The sequence below is a fragment of the Eleginops maclovinus genome, chromosome 9, assembly GCF_036324505.1.
Source record: "Eleginops maclovinus isolate JMC-PN-2008 ecotype Puerto Natales chromosome 9, JC_Emac_rtc_rv5, whole genome shotgun sequence".
Lineage (NCBI taxonomy): Eukaryota > Metazoa > Chordata > Actinopteri > Perciformes > Eleginopidae > Eleginops > Eleginops maclovinus.
The window spans coordinates 27,718,288-27,738,769 of record NC_086357.1 but is presented as its reverse complement, the minus strand read 5'-3'; the positions used below and the strand labels follow the sequence as shown (position 1 = coordinate 27,738,769).

At 43.6% G+C, this 20,482-nt stretch overlaps 1 protein-coding gene across 2 annotated transcripts; it reads right to left on the bottom strand.

Moving 5' to 3' along the window:
* Positions 1-334: 334 nt before the first annotated feature.
* Positions 335-19,785, bottom strand: sin3b (SIN3 transcription regulator family member B). 2 transcript variants are annotated; one of them, XM_063892175.1, is made up of 19 exons: positions 19,221-19,785; positions 17,468-17,574; positions 15,661-15,814; positions 14,060-14,434; positions 12,718-12,900; positions 11,553-11,681; positions 10,390-10,479; positions 10,182-10,300; positions 9,309-9,522; positions 8,136-8,252; positions 5,930-6,168; positions 5,594-5,777; positions 3,959-4,793; positions 3,627-3,796; positions 2,879-3,052; positions 2,699-2,791; positions 2,523-2,614; positions 1,590-1,788; positions 335-1,488 (listed from the first exon to the last, which is right to left on the bottom strand). In XM_063892175.1, the coding sequence occupies exons 1-19, from the start codon at positions 19,341-19,343 to the stop codon at positions 1,252-1,254; spliced, it is 3,834 nt and encodes a 1,277-aa protein (XP_063748245.1). In that variant the 5' UTR covers positions 19,344-19,785; the 3' UTR covers positions 335-1,251. The 2 variants fall into 2 exon arrangements, with proteins under 2 accessions (XP_063748245.1, XP_063748246.1); XM_063892176.1 differs by having other exon boundaries at positions 12,718-12,873.
* Between the last annotated feature and the right edge of the window lie 697 nt (positions 19,786-20,482).

Genomic DNA, 20,482 nt, shown 5'->3' with positions numbered 1-20,482 from the left:
CCTCCAAATGTTGCTTTAAGAATATTTTCCCATAATAAAAACATAATTACATCTCATTATGTTTTATAATTATAGGGTTACTATATTTTTATTGTGGCAAAATATTGGAAATATTGTGGGAAAAGTCTATTGTTCATTAAACAATCCAAAAACTAAATAATATCTTCAGTTTTAAATAATATAAAACACATTTCTTTAACTATCTTCACACGAGGAGCTACAACCAGTCATTTCCTCACATTTCTGATTCAAAGGCTTATGAATCTGTAAAGTGTCTGTAGTGAAACGTCAACTCTTTCTCAGGTCAACAAAACAAACGTCCTGCCAGGCGACGTCTAAGAAGGTCACAACCAGGTTGTTTATTTCATGATAACTGATACAGGATAAATGTTATACATTCTATTTTAACACTGATATTTTGCTTTTATTTTCAATGTCAGTATGCAAAAAAAGACAATACAAAGTAAACATTGAGTATCATGAATATGAATCATAATTTCCTTGCTTCGTCCATATTTAACCAATTCATTTGAAGGACTCCTTGTTGCCTTGGTGATAACTTGTTTAGCTACAACACAAAAAAGGAAAACAAAAATAATGCAAAACATCAAGAGTTGGCTGACAGCAAACACTGTAAAGAACCACGTGATCTTAAGATGTGTAGATGCATATATAAAAATACAGGATCCCTGTGATATATATATATATGCACATACAGTACAGTAATAATGCATTGCTAGAGTTGTAGAGCCTGTACTGGGCATACACACAGACAGGATAGAGAGCAGGATACACACACATACACACGTTTACCATTATCTCTCCATATAAACACGCATTAACCAACCAACCCACCCACAGACAGAAGGCTCTCCGGCTTTAGAAGCTAAAAACTACACGACTTTAAAAAAATAAACGGAAAAAAGGAGAAAAAGAAACAGACATTCACATTTATGAAACAAATTCCATGACTTCATGACTTCTCGTGTGTGTGTCCGTCCACTTTGAGTGCCGCCAGAGAAGCCGGACGATGATGATGATGATGGTCGCCTTTTTGTGCCGACTCGTGCCATAAACAGGGCCGAGTCCACGCTCCGTGATTACTTCACTGTCTGTGTCTGCGTCCCGTCCCGAGAGAAGGGGGACTGTCTGTTTAGTGTGAGAATGTCCTGTACGTCCATGCATTTACCTGTGTGTGTGTGTATGTGTGTGTGTATGTGTGTGTGTGTGTGTCTGTGTTTGTGTGTGTGTTTACGGGGAGGCGGGGGCTTTGCTACCGCTGTAATGAACCTGGTATCTGTTCACAGCCTGGCCCTTCAGCTTGGTTTGCAGACAGCTGGTCTTGCAGGGGATCATGTCCTCCGTCTCCTCTCCCAGCAGCCAGTTCTGCACCGCGCGGTCCGCCGGCGCCGTCACGTGATTGGCCAGCCAGCCCTGGTGCCACTTGTCGAAGCGGTCGTGCTGATTGGCTGCCACTCTGTGCTGCGACTGCAGGGGGAGGAGGAGAAACCGTCATCAGTTTGCATCTCACATATTTACCCGTTACCATTTATTCTAATTTACTTTTACAAATATCTAACTCCTCCTACCTTCCGGGCCTTGACGAGCGCCCCCCTGCGGTACATGTAGTCCTCGGAGTTCATGACGAACACCATCTTGTGAGTGTTGAGTTTGAAGCGGCAGTCCAGGCTGCCGGCGTTCTCCACGCCCAGTTGCCGGTGCCACTCCCTCCGGCAGCGCATCGCCTCCACCTGCCGCACCTGCCAGCGCCGGAAACGCCGCAGATTCCTGCAGAAAGAGACGTCAGACACCTTAGAAAAAGTAGGAATACTCAATTCTGATTGGTCTGTTTGGACATTCCAGAGGTCCTCTATCTTTTGGATTCACACACATTGTTGCTAAAGAGGATCAAGGGACTATATGTCGTCGTATCAATCCGCAGAAAGAAGTCCCGCCAATTTTAATTAACACCAAAAAAATCCCCCACATTTCTCCGTCATTTTTAAGTGTATAAGAATATCTTTTTTTTTACGCCTCTCGTGTTGTTTAAATGACACATGATCAGAGCTGTGGTATTCCATCTCATCAGAGACATCAGCCCTTTGTCAAGATTAGGTTTTAATTGACCTCCATGTCCTTTATGAAGTCTGTTTTTGGTTCTTACTCATCATCAAATGCATCGTTTTTAATCCCCTTACATGTGCAGTACCTCTGAGTGGCCACAAGGGGGAGACATCTTTGCTGCTCTCAGGTAATGTTTACAGAAGTACTTTTATTATCCTTATATATTTATTATTTGATTTCTACATGTGTGTGTTTGTGTGAGGGGGTATTTACTGTCTGTTGTTATTTTAGACAGTTTGGTTCAAACACATCAAACATTAAATATTCAATGATCTCTGTGCAGAAAGGAAGTCACGCTTCCTTTAGATGTTGATAACAACGGCTGCATTATCTTTAAAGAGGTGCACATGCTGCAGGGTTAGATCGTGCACATGGTAAAAAAAAGATGTAAGGTGTACCTGGGCAGGAACACGGGTTTGAAGAAGTATCCCTCCTGAGAACACAGACTGGACTCTGTTCCTACAAACTGTTCCATGTAGCTCGACAGGCACTGAGGAAACACACATTTATATTAATACATGCATACATACACACATTATTTAGAAAGTATGCGTGTGTGTAAGTGTGTGTTTACCTGTACATCCAGCGGGTCGTCGGCCTGAGCCTCCTCCGTGTCCAGCAGCTCCACCGTCATCGTCACCTGACCCGTGTTCTGGAGGAACATCACCTGAGGACACGAAGGAGCGTCAACTTTAAATCAAACTGCTCAACGCAGGATTCCATTCTTGAGGACGTTCTCCAGCAGCTCGCTCACCTTGAAGCAGTTCTCCTCCGCCATGACTCTCTCAGCCTTCCACTGGTAGCTGGTCTCCCAGGCTGACCGAACACACTGGGAGGACAGGTTCCCCCCCGCTGCCCCTCGCTTCCTCTCCGCCAGGTAAACATCCACTACTTGCAGACACACCTCGTCGCTCACCAGGTGCTGCAGCTAAGGACGGAGAAACAACGGGGTTAAGGCTGAACGGTTCATTTTATAAAAATACTGCTATAAAGGAACTACAGCACGGTCACATGACTTCACGTCACCACCGCTAAGCTAAAGGAGGCTAATGTTGGGCTATAAAGGAACTACAGCACGGTCACATGACTTCACGTCACCACCGCTAAGCTAAAGGCGGCTAATGTTGGGCTATAAAGGAACTACAGCACGGTCACATGACTTCACGTCACCACCGCTAAGCTAAAGGAGGCTAATGTTGGGCTATAAAGGAACTGCTGCACGGTCACATGACTTCACGTCACCACCGCTAAGCTAAAGGAGGCTAATGTTGGGCTATAAAGGAACTACAGCACGGTCACATGACTTCTCCACCGCTAAGCTAAAGGTGGCTAATATTGGGCTAACAACCGAAAAACACATTCAGTAAACCATAGACTTCCAGATGAGGGATTAGCTAAAGTGCTAACACCAGGTCCACATTACATCCAGATCACCATCTGGCCCCCTGCAGCCCTGGTTGGGGGGGGGGGGGGGGGGGGGGGGTCAGTGAATGATGGCTTACCTGGCGGATGATGTTGTGGATGACCTTGTCGATGGTGAAGCCGATGTAGGCGTGGATGGTGAACATCTCCCTCAGCGTGTCCTCGTACTGAACGGAGTCCAGGTTCCCGTCCAGCAGGCTGCGCACCATGTCCAGGAAGGCGGGGTAATACTCCTCCAGCTCCACCTCACCTGGGGAGGACAGGGAGGTTAGACTGTGATCATTGTGTATTGTGCAGAGAGTATTTTCATTACGGTTCATGCAGGTTAGCATCCGGCAGGTTCTATGTGCTGGGGACCCGTACATTTCTAACATAACACTTAAGGGTCCAGACCGGACTCAGCTGAACTCACTGGGCTGTTTGAGGCGCAGCTCCATGGCGAGGTCACATGCTTTCTCCCGCCTCCCCTCGGCCAGCAGCAGCCTCTCGCGGCTCTGCTCCGCCCGGTGCTCCAGCAGCTGCCGCTCCGCCTGCCGGTACACCTTCAGCAGCCGCGAGCACAGCGTCTGGTGCAGCCGCAGGAAGAAGTACCAGTTGTTGTTGACGAAGTAGAGGTTGTAGACGCCGTCCATCTCCTTCTGGTGCTCCGCCTCGGGGTCCCGCAGGTCCACCTTCTCACCCGGTGCTCCGGAGCCCATGGGTGTGGACCCCGGGGTGGAGGAGGCGGTGCCCGCAGGCTGGCTGGTGCTGCTGGAGGTGGTGGAGGCCTCGGTGTCGGCGGGCTGCGACGGGCTGCAGCGCCGCCGCCGGGACTCTCCGTTCAGCTGCTGGGGCGGGGGCTGCTGGGGTGGGGGCTGACTTCCTGCTGCTGACGATGCAATATTAGTAATTCCATCTCCCGGTGCCGCTCCACCTCTCTCCCCTCTCTCCCCTCTCTCTCCTCTCTCCCCGCCCTCCTCCGGCTCCACCTCGTCGTCCGTCCAGTCCTCGGTGTCGCTGAGCTCGCCCCGCCGGGAGAAGAACAGGTCGGGGACGAAGTGCTGGATGATGCGCTTGATGTGGTCCTTGTCGTCTTTGTGGATGGTGGGCTGGCGTTTGACGTGGTAGATGATGAGCGCAGCGGCGTCCTCCAGGATCTGTTTGTCCTCGTAGCTGAACACCATGTGGGGCTCGCTGGTGGCGGCGGCGCCGGAGCCGTTGCGGTTCTGCAGGCCGACTCCGCCCTCCTCTGTGCTCTGCTCCTGACGCTGGGAGATAGAAAGGGTTCTTTAGAAACACTCACTGACACAAATAATGAGTTTCCCTGATCTCTGGGGATCTGGGGCAACAAAAAGAGCGTTTCAGGAGTAGATCCCTGTGATCGAGTCTCCAGCTGGGATTAATGTACATTTTTTATCAAAACTAGGAATAAATATGCTGATTTTTTCATGGAGACACCAGTGACGTCATCACACACTAACTGAGGAATAAAACTGACACATTAAGAACAAACCCCCCCCCCTCTTTTTTGTCCTGATCCATCTTTATAAAAATCTATCACCTGGATCTCCTCCTAGAGCACCATTGTGTTTTTTTAAACCAATCAGCTCTCAGAGGGGCGTGGCCAGCAGCAGCTCATTAGCATTTAAAGCTGTAGACACCGAGTCAGCGCTTTAGGAACAGGGCTGAAACAGAGGGGGTTATGGGATGGTCTGTTTGGTGTTTCAGCCAATCAGAGACAGGATATAATTGAGACCTGGGATATATTGTGGATGATAGGGGACCTTTAAGATGCCACAGAACAATAACGACACAAATTGGGTCTAAATAAAATCAATAGATGAGAAAATAAACGCCACTTCAGATTCCCGTGAATTCTTGAAGTTCAGGACTGAAATTACAAACTGTAAATGCATGCTTAGTATCGACTCAAATAATGATCAGATGAAGTTTCTCTGGGTTTAAGTCATTAAAGAACGTCAGAATGTCCTTTTTGGTGTAATTTGACACCTGATTATCGTTCCTTATAAAGAGCGTTGGGATGACAGAGAGGAGTGAAGTCTTTCACCTCGTCGTAGACGCTCTCGATCTCGTTGAGCAGGCTCTTGGAGCGCAGGGCCTTCATGTCGTTCTGCTTGAAGTTGACCCCCTGGTGGTCGAGAGACTTCAGATAGGCCTTCTCGTACTGCTCCCTCCAGATCTTGTTGAAGCCCTGCTGCGCCTCCCGCCACTCCTCCTCCTTCGCTTTCAACCTGCACAACACACACACACACACACGCCTCATGTTATGACAGCAGAGACTTTCTATATGACCTGTATTGACTACCAGGCATGTTCCTTCCTCGATAATAATGCATCGACACACACATTCAGGCACATTTCCTCCATTCAAAGTGTTCCTGACCTCTTGAGCACCACAGGCACGGCGGTAGCAGGATTCCTCTTCAGGCCCTCGATGATCTCGGGGGCTTTGTCTCCGTAGATGCGATAGACGGCTCGGCGCTGGATGACCTCCGAGGTGCCGCCGAGGCAGTCGTCTAACCGGAAGCGGTCCTGGTCCTCCGGGGAGAGGCGGGTCAGCTTCTTCTGGACGCTCTCTAGGACCCGGATGGTGGCCAGGTTCGTCTCCAGAACCACATCCAGCTGTAAAGAGACAGACATATTAGAAAGACACCAAACAGCTGGGGGATTACGGGAATTGAAAATGATTATTGCGTCACTGAATATAAATCACTTTAATACTTCAGTGTTCAAAAAGCTAGGTGGCACTGCTTGACTGGAACTCAATGCTACGTCACACACTCTTACACACACACACACACTAAATCAATCAGAGAGGGACGCTCCACAGCTCCAAGGCCACTAAAGTGTTGAGGTGGCTAAACTTCACCGGGGCGGCGACAAAGCAAGGACTCCTGAAAGAAGTTGCACAGGCTGTGTGTTTTTAGACATGGCTTCATCTTCACCTGCAGAATCAACCCGGTTTTAAGCGATGTCATTTAATACAAATCTTAAGAAGAACCGTTAGACACACACGAGACAGTACCACTGACTGATTGGGACCGAACACCTAGGATCATTTGAATGTTTAATCCAGATTTAGCTGCAGGGAGGAGTCATGCAGAACAAAACTACACACTTCCATTTGGGACATTGGTTGTTTAGTCTGGGACATTTTAAAGTAGATTTCAGCTCATTGTTTACCTCCAAAATGTGTAAAAGTGAATGTTTGTGCCCTGCCATCCACTACAGTATAAATTCAAGACCTGCACATGTTCCTCTCACGTATCTACAGCATCGTCTCTAACAGGACAGACTGCATGTCAGGGTCCATCAAAGTAAACCACGCAGCATTGTGTTCTAAGACACAGTGGTAGCAAAGTAAACAAGGTACCATGAATCCAGCATTTAGCTCAGTGTCCGACGCCTAGCTGCTCATTAGTTATTATCCAAATGAAGCTCAGAGCAAGTTCCTCAGGAGGACCAGACTTAGTTCATTCACTCCACAGCTGCATTCTCTTTTACCCAATCACATTTCACCACAATCTCCAGCAGCCAATCATCTTGCTGCACTCAAACTTTAAATCTGTTCTCCTCTCTCCTGCCGTCAGCTGTGATTTCAGGTTTCTATTCTGCTACCTGCCTCCAATCATCATCACCTCCTCACATCTCCTCTTCAAATCCAGATCTCCGGGGGGGGCTTTCTATTATACTCACGGCTGCACTTCCCCCTTAAGATATAAGATAGCAGGATATGTTTGTCATATGGAGTTAATAAATGTTCTTTAAACAAAACATGAGTTTCTGAAAGTACTGCTCCCAACCAGAGCTGAATCCAAACCCACAACCTTTAGCAAAGGAATCAAAGTCAACTTTATTCAACCGTTTAAAAACTGAAAGGAAGCCAACCTGCATGTGCTGCCATGTGACATGACTGGGGAGGGTGTTCCCTGCATTCATATCTAAAATACTTTGGTCCATTAAACCATTTGCACGCTACGATCATCCCTATTAAGCTCTGATAGACTGCCCTGTTGTTGCCAGGTAGCTCATCATCAGGGACTGAAACACACAGAGGGGAGAGCAGGACACTTTAGAAAGACACATAATGGGTTCCAATCATTCCCCTTTATCTCAGAGTAAGTGTAAGTCTGAGTAAAGTTTGGTTTTCTAACCCTAAACATGTCGGTTAAAGCCTCTTTTTTTCCAGCTTCTTTAACATCAACTTGCACTCGGATGATTGATTGTTTATTTTGGACACTGGTCCCGTTCGCTCCTCTCCTGCAGCTCACAGGCACCATTAAAACCGTACTGATGAATTAACATAAAACAAAACTTCAACAAACAAACAGAAACATTCCCCCGTTACGGGACACATGAAGAAGCTCTGATCTGATTCTGAAATGTTGTTGTTTCTTGGAGCTCTGAGCCCTGTAGCTCATCATCAGGTAAAGGTCAATCAGAGAATTGTTTCCGAGGCCGCGTGGAAACCTTTGTGTACGAGCGGTTCCTCTCCTCTTAAAGACAGCGGGGGAACCAAAAGATGAATTCTGAGTTGTGATGTCTGCACAAAGCTCCCTCTGTTGAGAGGAGAGTCAAAAGAATCTCACCTCGAATCTCTCGTCCTCGCAGCGGTGCAGCTGCTCCTCGTAGGGAGTCTTCTTCGAGCTGACGAAGGTGGAGTCCTCCGACCACGAGGGGAATGACACCCAGGTGTCGTTCAACACCTTCACACACAGAAAGGTAAAGTCATCAATGGGAAACCTTACAGGAGAATATTTCACAGTGACGTGCTATTCTAACACCTGGAAAACACAGACATCACACTGACGTTCGTTAATATATTTTACTGTCAATGTGTATTTCTATTCCTTATATTGATTTGCAAATATTTACGGTTTATTTTCTATTTTATCTCCTTATTTATTTCATGTGAAATGTCGTTGGTAAAATAATTACCCAAATTGGGACAAAAGGTCAATCTGAGCTGATCTGAATATGCGATAAGAAGACCACTAGCTTTAGCTGCTCGATATTACATCGATATCAAGGTAAGGGACTGGATATTGTGTTAGATTTGGGATATTAAAATGTGTAAATGTGGGAAAAGAGACGTTTTTCTGGGTTGAACAGTTAAAGTAATGAATGCAAAATGGGCCACAGCAATATTCAAACTGCAAGAAGCATCACTTTTTTATTGGAGAAATATGGGAAGATATTATTCAGGAAGTTATTCTACAGACTTTATAAAATACAAGAGGTTGGTACAGATCCTAGATCAGTAAAAGTCTTTCACTGATAAAAAGGATAATGATGCCAAAATAATGTCATGTTTGTTACTTTCTTAAAACCTGATTCCTCTCATTCTGTTTGTGTGTGCAGCCGCCGACATGCTTCTGTTGTGAATCTTCATTTGTATTTTTGATCCTGACTGATGATTCATTTTGAAAAATCTGCTGGTGTAAATATTTCATCAAAGCTCCAATAGTGAAGCGTAGGATCTTGAAATATTGAAGATGTGTTTGATCCAAAATGAGTGACATTTGATTTTAGATTCAGCCTCACAAATAGCGTGTACATCTCCCCGCTGAAGGACTTGATCCTGATTTCAAACTTTTAAGTAAAATTTGCAAACGTTTTTCTCTTGTTGAGAAAACTCATCTTTTGAAAGTGTTTTTCTATGTTTCGTTGGTGTTGCATCAGGAATCTGAACATGAAACACATTGAAGGAGAAACCCCCCCCCCCCGTTCCTGTGCTACATGTTGAGTAACAGCAGCCGTACCTCCTTGCAGAGGGCGGTGCGTCCGCTGCACTTGGGCTGCTGGTAGGTCTTGGGCAGCGCTCTGTAGCTGGACCCCAGGCGCTTACAGGAGGCGTAATCCACCTCGCGGCCCCCTCCCCCCTCCATGTAGCGATCCGACAGCCCGGACACGGCATGAGAGAGCTCTTTGTCCCCCAGAAACGACTTGAACTGTGTGTACAGTTCAGGAAACTTCCTGGAAGGAGAAGGAGGAAATAATCATGAATGGCAGATAAATCAGGAGAAGAACAGCTGATCAGGAACGAGAGGGGAGGATCCTCAAAGAGAGCAACGATGGTATGTTTACTTATTTTAGCAGAGGTTCTATAACCCATAACTTCATATATGTGACCTCTAAAGGGATCTATTACAGATACAAAGACTTTCACAGCTTTCTTCCTCTCTCTGTGTTTATTTATTACACTTCTTTTGACCGATACTTAGAAAAGACTGATTATTATTGCCTGTTTTCTTGATCTGCCTCCTATCTGTGATGCCGTCGTTCTTCATTTTAATCTATTTTCTGCTGTTTTGGACTAATTAGGATAATGCTTTGTTGAGAAATAAGCTCAGGCTTCAGGAAACACCTACTCCAGTCAGACAATATTGGTAATTCTCTTTTTAATTAAAGGATTTACTATCATTTTATCACTTCTACTGAATAACTGTAAGGTCAGTCTGTTGTTGTGTGAAGATACAATCAGAAGAAAATAAATACATCTATTGCTAATGATCTTATAACACCAGATATTAGCGACCCATGTCAGCTCCTTGCAGTAATTGCATCGATCTTTCTCATTCGATATAAACCTTCTCCACACATTCATTCATCTCCATCATCCTCCCGACACTCACCCCAGGAAAGGCGTGACCAGCTGCAGCAGCTCCGCTCCAGAAACTACTTCCTGGTTGAACAAGGCGATGCAGCGCAGGAAGTTCTCGTAGACCTCCTGGCTCTTAAACAGGCGGCGGACCTGAAGGGTGAACGAGGAAGGTCAGAGGAGTTATTGAAGAAGACCGTGGTAGTGGTTCAACGTAGGAGAAGAAGAAAGAGGAGCCTCACCTTATCAAAGAAGGAGAATTCTCTTAAGACGCCATGCTTGCCCACAGAAGCAAACGACTGGTCTTTGGTGCAGGAATACTTCATTTTCTTCTGAACAAAACAAACACACAGCTGGTTAATGATCCTTATATTTACATCAGTTATGGAGTTCATGTATTTGTAGCTTTCTGACTTGTTGCTTATTCACAGTAAGTCGTGAACAGTATTTTAAACAATGCATTTTATTTGGGATTATTCACAGATAAGAAGTACTTCCTTAATCCCAAACTGGGAAAGAAATGTCTTGCAGCAGCGTCAAACAAAACAAGGCCTCGCATACAATCAGAAGTGAAAAGGTAGAAATAATAAACTCTAAAATACAAACATCTCAAAACAGAAATAGAAATGAAGCGGGATTATAGAAAATATAAAGATATATACAGTTGACTATGAAGATAAGGAATCTATAAACTGTCTGACAAATAAACACTACTGAAGTTAAGACAACATAAAGCAGCATATGATAAACATCAGAGTGCAATGAATGGAGCATTAATATAAATACAGATGTAAAACTACACAGTGGGAAGTTAAAGTCCACAGCCCCACATCCATCCTCTGAGAGAAGCTGGCAGGATGACAAATGAAGATCCTCTCAGGTATCTTTCTATCGCACTAGCTGCTTCACGTCAGCTACCTATCTATGTAGCTATGGCGTAATGGGTGGCTCTCACATTTGAAGTTAAACACGCTAAAGTCGGACTTGCAGTGCGAACACCCTTTTTGGCAGTAAGAGTAGTTCTAAAAGCGGTGTTGACAGGCAGCTTTCATACACTCACAGCGCCAAATATCTCCGTCACTTCCCAAATATGCATCACCTGAATAAACTAACCACATATTTGTTATCGAAATGGTTCGTTTCTCGCCTTAAAACGTGTAATAACTGACTACAAGTTCATTCAACAGCTCAAGAGCACTTTCTTTGGCATATAAAGGCTGATGAAGCAGGCGACGCTATGCAAAGTAAAAGCAATTCCGCTCTAACAGGAAGTACTAACACATAATGAGGCGATGTGGAAGAGCCATAGAGCATGCAAACATGAGGTGAATGTGAGTTTCATCAAGGACGTGCACACGTACGTCGCTGCTCTCCCTGAGGTGTTCATTCTAAATGGAGAGTTTACCTTGAGCAGGGGGGACATGTGCTGCAGGAGGATCGGCCTGGGTCTCTTCTTGTTCTGTTTGGATATCGAGTCGTCGTCCTCCGGCCTTTTTAGCTGCTCTTTGCCTCCCGTCAGTGAGCTCCCTGTGAACTGCAGGAGAGGAGCAAACGGGAACAGTGTCAAAAATGCACAATCAATTTTTATCAGAGGACAAGATGACATGTTTAAGAAGCTTGTTTTATGCAACTACAACTCTTATAAAGCAAAACCGTTAAAGAATACACGTAACATTAGCATTTATGAAGCAAAACTCAATGAATTCTTGGCTTTTTTGCTAGAAAATACATTTAAACTTGATAAAAAGCTGTAATTGTACAGTACTTTTCACACAGATGGTGCAGCTCAAAGGGCTTGAACAATATGGCAAAATAAACAGAATAAACAGACACACCAAATTCTATTAAGTCAAATGTTTAAACCCTCTAACACACATGCATAAGAATATAAGGAGGTAAAACAGATAACTCAGTAAGAACAAAATGAATACAATCAATTAATTAACAATGCAAAATTACACTACAGACTGAAGGACCAATTAAAGGGGTCGTTAACTAACAACCAATCAAAATCAGTGTAGGGAGTTCCAGAGTATTGCAGCACTCAAGAAATAGCTTAAAGACACAAAGGCTTTGACTGATGTTCCTTTGATTACATTTATTGTGACCAGCACTGAGGAAAGACTCGTATTATTATTGTCTGTTTGATATGTTTTATCTGCCTCCCTTTTATGATGCTGGGTTTTTCATTTTTGTCTCTTTTGGATTAATTACGATAAATATATATATTAGCATTTATTGCGCAATAATTCCAGCCATTTTTGTTAATAGTTAATTAAATCATCAATGTGTATCCCTTTGATCCACACACACCACTTACAGCTTTATATTTTAAATACTGTACTCCAAAAAGTAGGATGTAAAACCACTTATTTGTCGATACACTAATATAGATATAACATCACAGTATTTCTGAGCAGTTGTATGAAGTTGAAATGTCATTAGAACTTCAGTGGTGATGGTAGTCAAAACAAAGGAAAGCAGAAGTTATTATTCTGTGACTCAACAGACGACTGATGGTGCAACAATCTTTATTTTTTACGCCTATCTCTGTCTGCTGCCCCACTCACCAATGATCTCTTGGCGTCAGGTAAGAATTGGCCAAACTCGGCCAGCAGGTCTTCCTGCCCCTTGAAAAGACTGGCAACTTTAGAAAAAACTTCATCTTCTGTCATGCCGCTGCTGCCCCGGCTGCCCCGGCTCTCCTTCACCTCCAGCTGCTCCTTCTGGGGGGTGGTGCAGGTAAAAAAATGCTGATGAGAGGTGAGGAATCAAACTTAATCAAAGTCAAACAACAGTCAGGGTACAGGACACATACAGTCATCTCAGAGGAACACACGGCTACAGATATTAAAACTGAAAAGCTATGGCATTAAGTTACATGCTTTATCCTTAATATGATTAATATGTTTGGAAATGTTATCACTAGTTTAACAGTTTATGCATCAATGTACAAGAAAAACTATGAATCAGTAACAAATATATTAACATTAACTTTTAAACATCACAACAGAGTGGTGTCGGAATGAGTTCTGCAACCCAGAAATGTGTTTGTGGTTGTTATGTACGGTCACATGACTTCACGTCACCACCGCTAAGCTAAAGGAGGCTAATGTTGGGCTATAAAGGAACTACAGCACGGTCACATGACTTCAGGTCACCACCGCTAAGCTAAAGGAGGCTAATGTTGGGCTATAAGGAACTACAGCACGGTCACATGACTTCACGTCACCACCGCTAAGCTAAAGGAGGCTAATGTTGGGCTGTAAAGGAACTACAGCACGGTCACATGACTTCACGTCACCACCGCTAAGCTAAAGGAGGCTAATGTTGGGCTATAAAGGAACTACAGCACGGTCACATGACTTCACGTCTCCACCGCTAAGCTAAAGGAGGCTAATGTTGGGCTATAAAGGAACTACAGCACGGTCACATGACTTCACGGCACCACCGCTAAGCTAAAGGAGGCTAATGTTGGGCTATAAAGGAACTACAGCATGGTCACATGACTTCACGTCTCCACCTATAAGCTAAAGGAGGCTAATGTTGGGCTATAAAGGAACTACAGCACGGTCACATGACTTCAGGTCACCACCGCTAAGCTAAAGGAGGCTAATGTTGGGCTATAAAGGAACTACAGCACGGTCACATGACTTCACGTCACCACCGCTAAGCTAAAGGAGGCTAATGTTGGGCTATAAAGGAACTACAGCACGGTCACATGACTTCACGTCACCACCGCTAAGCTAAAGGAGGCTAATGTTGGGCTATAAAGGAACTACAGCACGGTCACATGACACCACGTCACCACCTCTAAGCTGAAGTTGTAAAACACTAAGTCATTCCTGGGTTTTGGGACTCATTCCTGCACCACTCCAGCAGCGTAGCGGACCAGGTGTAATCTCAAAGTACCTGATATGTGTGGAGGATCTCCAGGAAGGCTCTGTAGATCTCGGGGTGATCCAGGAAGCGGTTTTTAATCTTGTTTACGTAGCTGATGGCACTGTCGAACTCCACGGGGCTGGTCTCCGAGGCGGGCGGGGACACAGACGAGGTGGTGGCCTGGTTCTCTCTGCTGGTCAGGGGGAGGGAGAGCCTGCTGGGGGGCTCTGGGGGTCCTGCAAGTGGGGTGGCGGTGGTTGTGGTGGTGGACAGGGACTCTGATGGAGTCGCTTTGACTTCGGCGGTCAGAGTGGGTCCAGCTTCAACGCCGGCGGCAGAGGCACTACCTGAGGGGGCCGCCACGGCAGAGGGGGGGGCACTCTTCCCCTGCTGGCCTGGAGACACCTGCACAGACAGAGGAGGAAGAAGGAATACGTTTATTCTTTGTTCCTGCATGTCACCTTTTCCTGAAACACTGTACATCTCCCCGCTCTGACACTAGTTCTGAATTGAGAAGATGATTTTAATATTTTGGCCCCTTGGCTAACCCAAACCCGTACCTGTTCAAGAAACAATTAACTAAAGGTATTCTACTGCTACGGAAAACACAACTCAACATCTAAAACATGGACTTAGTATGTCGACTTTTTGATGAGATAGAGGAAGACCATTTGATGTCTACTGTCCGTACACTGTCCATTCAAAATCAGCTTAAACCACGAAATATTGATTATTAAATGTACACTTTTCCACCTTTTATTTGGGCTTCTGGGTTGAAATAGTCCACAGATTAGAACTACAGGTGTGCTGCTGGATTAAATACTAGTTTTGGGTAATCTGAATTAAGGTTTTTAAGTTGATTGCACTGAACACTCATGATGTGTCACAACAAAACAAGACATATAAAGCTGTTGTCTCAGGAAGAGTGGGACTGTGTGTTTTTGGATGTAGGATTGATTGGACATCAAAGCTAGTTCTCTGAAGACTTGAGGGGATCTTTTTGTCTTCCTTTAAAACCGTTATTACTGTTATGTTACTTTAGGTGACATGGTAACGTCCTCTCATCATGGGTTTGCCTGCACTACAATCCCATTGGCTTTTTGTGATGCGAACCAGTGGAAGCTGCCGTCAGGGTAAAAGTTCTTCATCACTGCAGCACATCGAGGGATTTCTGGGGATTTCCCTTAAATGTACGACTAAGAAGCTTCAAGTTATACAGTATATTTATCTGGCTGTTTGACAACAACGTGCATCTGTGGCATGTTGAGAGTGACTGAAGAAGTGTATTTTCTGTCACTCTTTCCATCTTCATAAGGGCTATAATGACACTACATTGGAAATGGTTGATCCAGCATTTCTCATGATTGAGTATTTTCATGTGATGTTGAAATAAGTGTTGTTTTAACATCATAACTCAACAATAAACTGAGCATGCATGTGTGTTATTCAGCAAGGCATATTTTGCATCTTCTTGTACCTTGTTACAGACTCTGCGATTTCAATTCAGAGCAGAAGAAGCAGCTGCACCGTAAGAATCTAACAGTGACCTTTCTGAGTTAATAGCAACGCACCTGCTGAACGTTTCATAGCTTCAGGATAAATAAAGAAGAGGGAATTTATAAGAGCCTCACCTGTGCAGAGAAGGGCGACTGGAGGAAAGCCACTCCATTCTTGGGGACCTCTATCCGATACCCCGGGGGCAGGAAGGCGTTGAAGCCCAGCACGAGGTCGGGGTGTCCGTGGAAGAGCTGCGACACCCGGTTGATCACGCCCGGTGTGTCGATGCTGCTCCAGAGAGAACGAGAAGAGACACAAATATTAGGATGTGGATGATGGAGGCAATAGTACAAGGCAGAAAACACGTTGTTCATCAGGCGATTTGTTTACTTGTAACAGAGTATTTCTACACTGCTGTGTTACTGAAGATCGGAGTACTCCTTCCATCGCTGCTTGTACTTTATCAGAATACTGTATTTATCCAGCGAGAAAACTAGGAGATAAACCCACATTACATCCACTTTTATCCTCTCTTCTCTTAGTAATGAGCGTCAGTTGTTTATGAATGTCCTTTTATAAGTTAGTTCTGTTGCACCTGTCTCCATGCTTTGGAGGTGTTACTGTATGTAACACACTTTGAATTTCTTTGTTGCTGAGATGTATAAAATGAAACACGCGTTGACTCATAGAAAAAGAGTGTTGGAGAGGAGTTAAAAAACAAACCAATCCTCACTTTGTATGTTACGTACATGATGAATGCAGGATGTTTGCTTACCACAGTATTTCTACACTGCTGTGTTATTACGTTTAAAGATCTGAGTACTCCTTCCATCGCTGCTTGTTCTTTATCAGAATACTGTATTTATCCAGGGAGAAAACCACATTACATCCATTTCTATCATCTATCTCTTGTCTAATTCATGAGTTTTAACTGAATATTAATATCTGTTTGTAAGGTGTTTCTTTTGCACCTGTCTCAATGCTTTTGAGGTTTTATGTAAAACACTTGTTCAAAGGGTCTTTATGAAATCAAACTACAGGAGTTAAAAAAGAAACCAATCCTCACGTTGTAGTTTTACGTACATGATGAATGCAGGATGTATTTCTACACTGCTGTGTTATTACTTTTACTGAGAGATCTGAGCACTTCTTCCACCTCTGCTTGCACTTTATTAGAATCACATTACTGTATTTGTCCTGGGGGACAAAATAAGTCAACTTTACCCATTTTATCCCCATTTTCACTTGTCTTTATTGTCTCCTCTCTTGTCTTACTAATGAGTTTTAGTTTTATATTAATGTCCTTTTATAAAGGTGTTTATTTAGCACCTGTTTCGCTGATTTTGAGGATTTGAGTAACACACTCTGAATGTATTTGTTACTGAGATGTATAAATTAAAAACAGGCGTTAACCAAAAGAAAAAGAGGAAGCACTTCTTGTCCTGGCTTAGTACGTTTTAATTACTAAAGGGAATAATACTGCTGGGTAGAAATACTCACACGGTAACGCACTGCATTCAAAATGTGAACTTAAGAATCTCAGTCCTTAATCTGAATACTTTATTACTCCTGGGAGAAAGTGAGGAGATGACACCTGTCCTTACGCTTTCTCCCCTTGTTTTATTGTGCATTCTCTCAGTCATGATTTTTAACTGTATATTAAAGTGTTGATTTTGCACCTCGTATCGATGCTCTGTGGCTGAAATGTTCCTTGCCTTGACTCACGAAAAAGAGTTTTTAAGGAGTGAATCGTTTTCTTTTCTGTCATCTCACAACTACATCTCAGGCTGAATTTAAGCGCTGAACAGTCTGATGACCGCCTGTTCCTTAGTTATTGATGAATGTGTTCCTTCAGTGTTTAATCAGTATCTAAAGACACTGTTTTGGGGTGGAAAATGTATTGCTCAAACTCTTTCAGTCAGTAACTTCTTGTATGAATACCTCTGTGACTTGAACTCTTTCATGATGTCGAGAAACTTGTTGTATATGCCGGGATCATTTGCGAAGCGGATCTTGACTTGGTCCAGATATGACAAGGCATCTTCAACCTGAACACAGAGGAGAAATACAATCAGTAAAGGAGTCACAGTCACTTATACAACCTTTAGTGTGTGTTAATGAAGAGGGATTCACAGGGCTGTAAATACAGCTCTCTAACGTGTTCATTTTTCACAACTTTATCAGTTTTCATAAGAAATGGTTGAGCATTCAGAATCAGCTCTCTGAGGCATGTTGAAAAGCACAATGGATTGTATTCATGTGTCTCTTATAGTAAAATTGCAGAGGTGGAAAAAGTACTCTGTTATGAATAATGTTGTTTAAGTAGAAGTACATTAGTATCATGGACAAAATGTACTCTGTATGTTTTGTGACATGACTAATATATGTAGGGGCATTTACATGGTGTCTTTTTTAATGCAGGGCCAACTTGGTATGTAAAATAGTGGGTGTGTTCGAAGAAAAGTACTGCATCTTATGAACGGAGTGGAGAGATAAGTACAATATGTGCCTCAAGAATGTATTGGAGTAGAAGTATACGTAGCATTGAATGGGAATACTCAAGTATGAGAGTAAAGTACACTGTGGTACTGTCATTACACATGTGTTTCATATGAAGGTAGAGAGAGAGACAACGCTTTCTGTCTCCATTGTCAGCTGAAGTGCTTTATCAACAAATGCATCAGTTAGCTGTGCATACATATAGAATATTATCCTATCCTGACTTTATTACTAACAAATGCATGTAGGGGCATCTAAATGTTGTGGTTTTACCATTGTATTACGTAAAATACTGGGTGTATTAGTAACACAGTACCGCTACTTATCTCATCTCATGTAAAAAGTGAGTATAAATGTTTAATAAATGGAGTGGAGTAAATAGTGTGTGCAGCATAAAATAGAAATACTTGAGTACTTGAGTAAATGTACTTTCAGTGACTGTAATGCTGCCAGTACATGTTTGCAATCCTCAATAGTATATGCCATTAAAAACAAGGGTTCAAATGAAGTTATATAAATAGACAATGCTTTCTGTCTCCATTGTCAGCTGAAGTGCTGTATCAACAAATGCACTAGTTAGCTGTACAAGCTGTCCAAGTAATAACTCAATACATAAATGAAACAGCAGGCTGCTTTTGTTTACTGGACCTGTCGTGTTTTTCCCTACATCTGAAGCTATGTGATGTTAGGACATAATGGTCGTTGTGACTAACATGTAGAAGAGGGGTTGTTTATTCAGGCTAACGTTAGCAAACAGCCAGTCGATAATAACCCACATACTGACTCGTTAAATACGGTTAGTCTCAGCGGGACTGTAAAACAAAAACAACATGATAATACCCAACTATCGCGATAACAAAGAGAGGTGTAATGAAGCTGCTAATCAGCTGAATTTTAGCCGTTTGTTAGCCTGGCTGACGTCCTCCACTTTGTTCAGGGTGGTGAAAAAAAAAAAAAAAAGGAGGAACTTCCCACAACCGGGGTCTGAGTTAGCAGGCACCGTAAATAAAGAAACTACCGCTAACTGTACACAATCATTAATGAATTAAATAAAACACACACACATCTTAACCTTTACAATGTTCTGCAGCATTACTTTTAACAGGCCAGCAGCCAGCCGTTGGTCTCACTACTCTCGACACAGGAACAAAATGGTAGTGACTCTGAGGGACTACTTTTCCCCCCCTTGTCTTACCTTCAGCTTCTGGAAGTGCTGCTGCTGCTGCTGCTGCTGCACTTGCTTTTGTGTGATAACGTAAGGCTTCTCTTGGATTTGGTTTATTTGCTTGGCGGTGCTGTGCGCCTGAATCTTCGCCATTATCCCGGCGACAGGAGGGAGGCTTTTTTGAGAGAGCCACAACTTGAGAGCTTTTTTTTTCTTCCTTCGGTGTTATTAACCCTCCTCCTGGTTGTTGGCTAGCCGACAAACCGTCCTCTCGGTCGGGAAGCCAGCCTGCCCAAAAAGCGAGGAGCAGTAAACCCTTTCCTTTGCCTTTAGCTGGGGCAGTAAACCCTTTCCTTTGCCTTTAGCTGGAGCAGTAAACCCTTTGCTTTGGCTTTAGCTGGAGCTGTGGACAGTACAGTCGGAGGAGAAGAGAAATGACGGAGGGGGTGACAGACTTTGAGTCAACATCACCATCGCCATCGAGTTAAACAAGCCGAGGCTAAAAAAAAAAATCAGCTAAGGGACAATGGTTGCCGTTTATCGTATTTAAAATAACTATCGCCTGTCTCTTTAAATTCGGCGGCAGCGGTCTGTCTTGGCGTCCGGAAGCCAGAGTAGGAGTGAAGAAAAAAAGGGGTGAAAAACTGAGCTGCGCATGCGCGACAGTGGGAGGAGTTTCCTCCACATTGAGATAGACCCACTCCCCCTTCACTGCTACAAAGGAACAATGTCACTCCGTGCTAAACGATATACACATATAAGACAACATTTGGCCTTCAGTGAGTTGTTTGTTTCTACAACGACACATTTAAAATAATCAAGTGAAGTACCCGTATGAAAAAATAGCACTTAAGTACAGCACTTGAGTAAATGCTGTTCTGAGTTACTTGCCACCGCTGCTGCTAAATGATGATCTTAACATTTCGTCCACAAATGTCGCGTCCTCCAAATGTCTCCAGTGTTTATGGTGTTCTTCATGACATGGAACCAGAATTAGAATCAGGACCCAAATTGGTTTGCGAGGAATTTGCTTTGGTATATGTGAGACACAGAAGGTAGAATACGTAGCAAAACGAAATACTATAAAAAGAGCACTGTCATAACAGCTATTTAAAAAACATATTTAAGAGTAGTATCACAAATTAACAATGTTAACACAAAATACACGATACACAAAAACAATAAACGTTGCAAAAGTAAAAAAAAAAAGCCTTACAGTTTTACCAATTTCTACACACCTTAATTCCTGATTGACCACTTGTGTTTTGTTTGGAGGAAAGTAACTACATTCG

Excerpts from the sequence above, each read along its gene's own strand:
- sin3b (XM_063892175.1), bottom strand. The coding sequence starts at position 19,343 with ATGGCGAAGATTCAGGCGCACAGCACCGCCAAGCAAATAAACCAAATC. Across the intron at positions 12,901-14,059 it reads AGATCCTCCACACATATCAG|CATTTTTTTACCTGCACCAC; the intron begins GTACTTTGAGAT and ends ACCTCTCATCAG. Across the intron at positions 10,480-11,552 it reads ACATGTCCCCCCTGCTCAAG|AAGAAAATGAAGTATTCCTG; the intron begins GTAAACTCTCCA and ends TGTTTTGTTCAG.